This window comes from Bidens hawaiensis, unplaced genomic scaffold (assembly GCF_021521415.1).
Source record: "Bidens hawaiensis isolate Kalapana, Puna unplaced genomic scaffold, B.hawaiensis_p1.1 tig00050005_1, whole genome shotgun sequence".
In the NCBI taxonomy this organism is placed as follows: Eukaryota; Viridiplantae; Streptophyta; class Magnoliopsida; order Asterales; family Asteraceae; genus Bidens; species Bidens hawaiensis.
This window is the reverse complement of record NW_027498971.1, coordinates 34,342-43,695: the sequence shown is the minus strand read 5'-3', so window position 1 is coordinate 43,695 and position 9,354 is coordinate 34,342. Positions and strand designations below refer to the sequence as shown.

The 9,354-nt window shown below is 37.4% G+C and overlaps 1 protein-coding gene across 1 annotated transcript; it reads left to right on the top strand.

Annotated features, from left to right (window-relative positions):
* Positions 1-833: 833 nt before the first annotated feature.
* LOC143598377 (uncharacterized) lies at positions 834-4,755 on the top strand. The gene is made up of 5 exons (XM_077076610.1): positions 834-973; positions 1,493-1,900; positions 3,845-3,940; positions 4,090-4,157; positions 4,521-4,755. Exons 1-5 carry the CDS (start codon positions 839-841, stop codon positions 4,633-4,635), a joined length of 822 nt encoding a protein of 273 aa, XP_076932725.1. The 5' UTR covers positions 834-838; the 3' UTR covers positions 4,636-4,755.
* Positions 4,756-9,354: the final 4,599 nt, after the last annotated feature.

Genomic DNA, 9,354 nt, shown 5'->3' with positions numbered 1-9,354 from the left:
ACAACTTTTCTTTACATGTTTGTATCTTTATTTAAAAAGCTGTATAATTGTTTATAACTTATAAACCAATGTATGCATCTGATTATCTATATTATTAATTTATTTATGTTTTGTTCTCTATTATAGTTTTTGACAAACTCGTGTGATACGCGAGTTCTAACCTAGTTTGTTATATAATACTGGATATGAACGTACGAGGATTACTATATAATATAACATAATAACATATCACACACAAGCTAACGAGCTTCTAGTCCAACTAGCTAGAGCTCCAGCCCAAGCCTCCAAATCGATTAATAAATATCAACAACTAACGGTTGTCTTTATTTAATGTAATTTGGCCGGATATATATTTTATAGTCTAAATGAGTTATGTTCTTAAAGTTAAAAAAACAACTCCTTAACCATGTCCGGTGATACCTATGACTATAGGGTGTGGTTGTGTGAAAATTGACACGTCATTTTTGAACTGCTTCCATACTAAGTCAGAATACGATCTATTATGTTACATTTCAATATATATTTTTCACAGGTCTTTTATATTGTTGGACTAACTTTTGTATAAATTAAAAAATCAAAAACCATTTAGTTACAAGTGGCTAATAAAATAGACATTTTCGTAACTTTCAACTCAAAGAAACTCACATATAAATATCGATAACGAAAACCATAGTTTTTTTCTAAATAAACAAAAAGATATTAGCAATTCCATACCCTTTGTTGACAACAGTCATAGTTAGCTCACCCAACCACCAACACACCATGGCAGTAGTATCCTGCCTAAGCCTCGTCTCCTTGTACGGCACCTTCCTCCGCCGCTCCCTCACCGCATCCGTCGATGGATGTCGACGAACTCACCACTATCCACTTTTGGGGGCCTAAACCTCCAGCCGCCGGTGATAATAAACGGAAACCGTCGCTACTGTTGCTCCACGGATTCGGTCCTCACGGCGTTTGGCAGTGGCGCCAACAGGTAATTAATCTCTTCTCCGCTTACATTTTCTTTCCTTAAACCCCTTACTAATTTCATTTATTTAATTCTCGATTTTATTTCATCGGAGTTACTAATTTCACGTCCTGTTATGACCTACTACAATTTACTTTCCGTTAAACCTTATTTTATTGATTTATTTCGCGCGTAATTTTGACATGCTCCGATTTCGTTTCCTGTTAAACCTTACTTATTATTCAACAAACAATTTTTTAGTTCGGATGCCGTTTTTCGCGCCTTATTGCTATTCGATTTGATTCATTAAAATCGCACCTGCTGCCACGCCTAATTTTTACCTACTTAGATATTGTTTCGGTTAAACGGTTACTGATTTCAATTTATTCGATTTGATTGATTGAAATTCCGATTACGTTTCCAGTAAAACGTTACTGATTTGATTTAAACTGATCGCAGAGGTGCCGGCCTATTTCGACTTAGTAATCCGATTACATTTTCGTTAACCGGTTACTGATGTGATTTGATTTGATTGAAATCGCACAGGTGACGTTTTTCGCGCCTTATTTCGACGTATACGTTCCCGATCTAATCTTCTTCGGAGACTCCACAACAAACTCCTCCGAACGCTCCGAAATCTTCCAAGCATCAATCGGAAAGCTAATGGAGAATCTCGGCGTGAGCAAGTACTTGGTAGTCGGAACAAGCTACGGCGGTTTCGTGACGTACAGAATGGCGGAGATGTGGCCGGAGAGGGTTGAGAGAGTGGTGATCGCGAGTTCAGGAGTGAACATGAAGCCCAAGGATAACGGAGAGTTGTTGAAACGAGCCAAGGTGGAGAAGATTGAGGAACTAATGCTTCCGCAGACGGCGGCTCAGCTCCGGACGTTGATGCGGTTAGCGGCGTCCGCTCATGTTTACGTGCCGGACTTTTTTCTCAACGATGTTATTGACGTAAGTTTTTTAATCTGGTTTGGTTTGTTATTGGTGTCGTTTTCGTAAATCGTAATGACCCACCATAATTTATTGGCCTATCAAAAATAAATAGTTATAGCTAACTAATTAATTAATTATTAATCGAGTGTAGATGTATAAGTGATCGAGCCTAACACTTTAATTTGTATCTACTTCCTGTCGGTAGACAAGCCAGCCTAACACTTAATCTTATTACAAGTTTTTGTGTATAGGTTTTAAAGCTAACTTAGTTTTAATTTAACCGGGAAAAAAATACGTTAAGACGTTGACCACACATGCGTGTTGAGGTGTCTTAAAGACTTTTACTTTTATAAAGTACAAAGTTTATTAAAATTTACACTAAACCGTATGGATTATTTTGTATGTTTTTTCTTCTGAAACTTTAAGAGAAAAAAACTAAAATATATAAGAATGCAATGAACGCTTTTACATACGGCTTAAACATTTGTACATATTGATTAACAAAATAATTAAATTTATATATGGTCTATTAAAATTAAATCTAAATCATAAAGGTTATTTTGTTTTTCCTTCTATATTCTAAGAAAACGAAACTAAAATATATATGCATGTACTGAAGGCTTTATATATGCATACATACTAACACGTTTCTTTATTAATAGTGCAAAATTTTTGTAATTAACAGAAAATTTGAATATGTGTGAAAAGGGCAAAATAGGAAATACAGCTGCACGTTTGTCTTTTCATTAAATCCGAACCATGGGTAGTTTCCACCTATCGTTTAATCTTTGATGTATTTAACGTGCTTCATATTTGGCATTAGTTTGTTTTGTAACTTTGTTGCATAAAGGACAAGAGATAAGACCAACATAGTCGAGGAGTTAAAACACAAAAAAACTAACTCAAATATTTCAAACTTATCTATACCATCTATACTATATATAATGCATTAAAGATGGGCAAATTAAGACACTAATTTTTAAGGGATTTACAATTGTTTAAACACAAGGTACAATATAAAATGAGGATAAAGTGGTAATTGTAGCATTAAATCTCAAGTGTTTTCCAATTCTCTTCAAAATATTTACAACCTTCCTCCCTTAACTTTAATAAACTTTTATAAATATAAAGAATAGTTATAAATTTGGTCCTTCATCTTTTAACATTCTATTCTTTATAATTTCATTTTTAACCCAAATACCCCCACAATTTTTAAACGGTCATAACTTTTTCATACGCTAATATTTTTTTTAAAAAAAATTGCACCACAAAAACGAGCATTTAATTCTCTTTAATTTAAGTATGATATTGTCATAGTTTCTTTTCAGTTAAGAAAATAAAATTTTATATACAGGCATTTGCCGGCCGATTTTGATGGTTAAACCATGAGTCAAGCCAACGGTTTTTGTCACCGAAAACTGAAACTAGGCCGTTGAAAATTGAAAATCAACAAAACCAAACCATTAACAACGGTTAGGTTCCGTTTTCGTTTGTACTTCGATATTAAATTGAGTTTAAAATAAGAACTATGAATCTACTTATAACAATAAATGGTTTCACGGTTACAAACAAAACAACAAGCACCTATAAATCTACGTGATTATCAAGGTCAGTGTTTCCCGTTGCATCGCGCGGGCACCCATCTAGATAGTCGACCCAAAACCGCTTACCAAGTTACCAGAAAAGACTGTAAATTAACCTAATTGCAATATGATTTATTAATAAGAGGTTGATTCCAAACTTAAACATATAAACTAGAAAACTAACTAAAAAATGTTGTATTAATTAATATATACATGTATGTATATCATAATTCATAACCATTCAAAGCCTGCTAAAATTTTGAAGTTAATAAATTATTCATTCTCATATCCGATTTCCGTCACATTACCTCTCCCAAATATTTCAAGTTTACGAGTTTTTCATTTTGATCCCTGTGTTTTGGTGTAATTTTGGGTGCAGAAATTGTATTGTGAAAACAGGAAAGAGAAGATGGAGTTACTTAAAGGCCTTGCACTTGGCAAACATGACCCTCCTATCGTTTCCCCTCTTCTACAGGTTATCTCCTCACACCAATTGTTATTTATTAATTGTTACAAAATACACTGTTATATATATATATATATATATATATATATATATATATATATAGAAAATCATGTTAAATGTGGTCCTTGCTAATAATATGTTCATACTTTGTGATCCAGAAAGTTTTAATTGTATGGGGTGAGGAGGATAACATCTTTCTGTTGGAAAAGGCAAAAGAGCTAAAAGAGTATGGCTTCTTTCCCATTCCTTATTTCAGGATTGAATATTTAACATTTTTATTATACATATGGGACGTGCTCGATACATAACCAAATTTAAGTAAAACAAGCGTAAGTATTTGTATTATGAGACGTAAAAAGACACGGTTAGGTGATTATACAACTATCTTATGTATTACAACTATACTAATATGTACAAATGATTATGTCATTTTCGCAATGTAATTAATATGAGTTGTGTTACACACACATACACATTTGCATGCTTTATCACATAACGCAATAATATATAATCCAATCTATCACGTATTTGGTCTACGTGTGTTGTATGTTTTGATTAAAAAGCGGTGATGTTGTTGTGTTTGATTTAGAATGCTTGGAGAAAATGCATCATTGGAGGTGATGAAGAAGGCATCACATGTACCTCAGATTGAACAGCCCAAGAACTTCAACAAAATTCTTTACAAATTCTTGTGTGCCTCATGATGTTACACACAAACTTGTCAAACAACTTATTTTTCTTCTAGTCAATAATGGTTACTTCAAGTTTCTGAGGTTTGTTTGAACTGCTTTTGGAGGGTAGAAGACAAAATGAGTTTGATTTAACATTGATTGGTTATCAGGCAACATTCTCCGGGTTTGTAGGAAGTAATATGATCTTAACTAGATGAATCATTCAACTAGAGTTAAGCAGGTCGTGCTTGTGCTTTGTTGGGTCCAACTTGACATAACTGAACGTTTCACTTGATCCTAAATTCCTAATATTGTGTTATACAAAACCAAACCAGGCATGACCTGTTTATTCACTGGTTGATAAGATCAAGATTTTTTTTAGTCTTTTAATTTATATGTTTTTACATATAAATACCTAACTAGTTTAAGTTTTGATACAGATTGTTTGATAATAGTTAATAAAAATAAACAGGTGAACTTGTGAATCCGCTAGATTGACTCGTGTTTAGGCAAATTTGAAGAGCAAGATAATTTGACAATATATAACATATGTCAAAACATTCAAATTCACAACTCATCAAGTTAGATCCATAAGAACAAGATAATTTGACAATATATAAGATAAGCCACTTCTTAGCTTGTCTGTCATTTCAATTATCAAAATCTGTTTGATATAAAAGAACTTTTGGAAACATTTCTCTTCTCTATAATGTCACACGTATAGAACAATGAATAATGTCAGATTATCTCATTTTTGTCTCGTTTTTTTATTCGGGGGAAACTAGTTAGGCCGCTGATTTTACATGTATCTGAAGAACCGCACAACCTGATCTTACCTGTACTCGAAGGACTCGACTATCCGAAACCCATTGAACCGATTGTTATTAGGGTTTGGTTTCGGTTAGACTTGCAAACATCTAAAACATGAATAATCTGAACCAATTACCCTGTAACCTGAATACCAAACCCAATCAATACCCCTAATTTAGATTAGTTAGAATGCAATACCAGTGCCATGATTTTTATGGTATTATCCTATCTGAAAAATAAAAAATAAATAAATTTAAAAAGTGCATATTACCAAAAATTGCAATTTCGTAGTTAACCAAAAAATATACAAAACGAGAGTTTTCCTGCCCTCGTCACACCAGAGGGTTTCAATTCTTGAGGCGGCGCAACTGGTGTCAAGTGGCATAAGGAGAGAAGGTTCCTCCCAGGACGCGGGAACCAAGTGTTATACCCTTCGGGAGAAACTGGCGCAAGCCAACCTGCAACCACTCGGTCATACCGAAGACTGTTGACATTCTAAGAAAAATTACAACATAAATATAAAAGGTAGACTGATGAGATGAATCCTATATGTTTTTCCAATATCTAATATAAAAGAAGATGCTCGAATGCATCAATGTACATGTGTGATTCAAATATTTTACATAAAGAAGTTATATAAACAGAAGATTTACCTTTTATTTTATAGAAGGTAATAATAATACCATGGAATTGGACATGGTTAATGACATAATTGCAAGCTTCTACAAGCTTAAGATATCTTTTTGAATAATAAGAAAAAGTAATACAAAAATAATACAAAAACTTGGAGATGCAGGGTATCGTTCCCTGTACCCCTCGCATGCTAAGCGAGCGCTCTACCATCTGAGCTACATCCCCACTTGTACTAACTAAGTACAAGTAAATAATAACAAGCAAACTAAAGACTCAAGTTACCACGAACATGGTGTAAAATGTGTGCGAGTCTTTTTTAACAATTTTGGTCTGTACACGGATAATAAGCATTTGAAAAAGAAATTAATAAAATAATAAATCAAATATATGAATAACAAATCTGATTAGTGGTGTAAATTTGACTATTTGTTATTTACAAGTGTAAGTAACTTTTACACATTTATACTTTCAATTTTATATATGTATCATAACGCACATAATTAAAGTTGTTATTATCATTTAGCATAAAATAGTTATGTGTATAAATCTATCTATATGTATTGTTACTAATAATTAGTAATGGACTTGTGGGTCTAATCAAGCTTAATGTATTATGTTTAGGCCGAACGCCTTTATCAAACGAGTCTAACTGAGATCCTCTTGAACTCAACTTAATTCGAAGTGACTTATTTAGATACTTTAAACTCGACTTGAATTAAACTTTCATCATGACGATTGAAGAAACACTAATCGACCCCGAGTAGATTATGGATAATCTGGGGGTTAAGTAATGTTTCCCACGAGGGTTAGGTCCGGCAAAGAAGGATGTTCTTCAGATGACCTGCAAAACAGACACCGTGAGCTCGTCACTGAGAAGGGGGGGTTCCTCCTTGTGACCACCCTCCGGCGTAAGAATCAGACTAGATTGCTCTGAATATAAGTGTATATTGAGAGAAATAGCTAGTGAAGGTAAAATACCAGATGATCATAACGTTCCAAGGTGTTGGAGTATTTATAGCCGAAGGTAGGTTTCCAAGCAGGTACAGCCAGCTGTATAATATTCCTGTTCTACCAACTACGGGCTACGCACGTGCCATGCTGGTTGGTGGTAGGCAGCGGCTGATAGTGACCAGGCCGGCTGTGTACTATTCCTTTTCCACCAACTGCAGGCTATGTGCGTGCCACGACAAGGGTTGGTGAGTAGGCAGCGGCTAATAGTGACAAACAGTACTAGAGCATGCTCCTCGTACTGTTTGTCGGTGAGCTGTCACCCTGTGATTGGTTCATGGGCTGCTTTGGTCAGATCTTGTCTATTTTGTCCATACCTTGGCAGGTATAGTACAAAAGATCTTCCAGAAGCATACGGACTGGCTCATTTGGGCGGGAGTATTCCCGCCTTGCTCATTCCTTCAGGTGACACTGATTTATTGAGTTAGTGCCTTGTGCGTGTAGCCTTGCTATTAGTGCGGGTAGCCTTCCCTGATGGCTTGTATCCGCAGCTGCGGGGACAGGCGGGGTACTTCACCATTGGGAGGCTTTCCCTGCTTGAACAGCTGGCGTACTGCGCGTAAGGTCTTCATCTCTGAGCATGGTGGGTCCTGCGGAACCAGTTGGTCCTTGCGCAAACGTCCCTCTTCAAGGTGAGTCTTGCGGGTCCAACTGGGCTCTACTGGGACCTACCTCTTCAAGTCCCCCCAGTCCAATGTTCTTCTCATGAATTGTTAATAAGTGAGGTGAACTTTGGACTTAATCAAGGGGTTTTGAAAAGGATTTAGTTTTAAGGTTGTCCGTGGGGATTCTTCCCGCAGTTTCCCTAATGTCACACAGAAATTCCCGACTTTTCTGCTTGATCTTTGGGTATGATGCGGGTAGGTGTGTAACCTCCTTGCAAGTCAGGAGCGTTGAGTTCCACTTGCGTAGATTCTCCATGAGGTTTTGGTAGTTTTGAACATAGTGATCAATTATGTTAAAACAACCAATTCCATCTTGGAGCTTCAAACAATCTAGTTCTCGACGTTCCCGCAATGCGGGGATGTTATTCCCGTTTCCGCAAGCATGGCCCAGAAGATCCTTCTTGGTTTCAATTCCCTGCGGAGTGCTAGGTATGTGAAGGGTTTCGCCTTGACACTGTACCCGCACTCGTCTTTTAGTTACTTTACTTCCAAGGTATTCCTTGCTTCAATTCCCTGCGGGTGCTAAGTATGTGAAGGGTTTTGCCTTGACACTGTACCCGCACCCGTCTTATAGTTACTTGGTTGCCGAGGTATTCTTGGCTTCAATTCCCTGCAGGTGCTAAGTATGCGAAGGGTTTTGCCTTAACACTGTACTCGCACCTGTCTTATAGTTACTTGGTTGCAAAGGTAAGGGGTATAATCCCGCTTACTTTTGAATCTTTTTGAAATTCGAAGAGTTGGTGAAAGGATAAGAACAGTCCAAACTGTTGAAACGTCGTCCGACGGTTTCTTCTGACAGTTTCAGGACGTGCAGGAAGTTATGGCGACGTGACAGTACATGGTCATTCTAGACGTTTTTTCAGGCGCGTGGGCGCAATTTTTTGGGCGCGTGGGTGCGGATTTTACGACGCGCGTCCCGTCAACAGCTGTTGCCAGCTTGCTTTTTCCACGTGTCATAGTTTCATTGCACCAGCTCTTTTCTCTCTCCTCCGCATTAAATTCATCGCATTCATTGCGATGAGTATATAAAGGGGGAGAGGGTCCTTGGTAATCCACACTTTCACTTCTCTCTTCTCCTTCTAAGCGATTTCCGGCGAATACTCTTTCTGTCGAGCATTCTCCTGAAATCGTTCTTTACCTCCAAAACATGTCGTCTACTCATGACCCAGAAGCTATCGTCGAGGAGTCTGACTTGTATGTCGAGAACCCGACGTCTACGTCCGATAAGGACGATAAGAGCACTGCTGGCGAATGCCAGTGTGCTCTTCCCATCGAGCTTTACCGGTACATCGTCCGGAAGTTCATGCTCGAGCCGTTCGAGCCTGAGTTTCCGGAGCCACACCAGACGGTGTACGATGCCCCCAAGGGCAAAATAGGGGTATATGCCGCCTTCTTCGTCTATGGGAATCTTAGGTTCCCATTGACGAAGTTTGTATACCGTGTTCTGGATAGACACGGTGTGCACCTGACGGAGGTACACCCAATGGCGATCGCCAAGATCCACCATTTTGAGTGGGTGTGCCTCATTCTTGGCGTGGATCCCCACGTCGACCGCCTGATGACCTTCTACTAGTGGAGGTGCATCCAAGGCTGGTATACCCTGGTCACCCGGATCAAGGGTTTGAAGATCTGCGCT

Excerpts from the sequence above, each read along its gene's own strand:
- LOC143598377 (XM_077076610.1), top strand. The coding sequence starts at position 839 with ATGGATGTCGACGAACTCACCACTATCCACTTTTGGGGGCCTAAACCT. Across the intron at positions 3,941-4,089 it reads TCGTTTCCCCTCTTCTACAG|AAAGTTTTAATTGTATGGGG; the intron begins GTTATCTCCTCA and ends TTTGTGATCCAG. Across the intron at positions 4,158-4,520 it reads AAGGCAAAAGAGCTAAAAGA|AATGCTTGGAGAAAATGCAT; the intron begins GTATGGCTTCTT and ends TGTTTGATTTAG.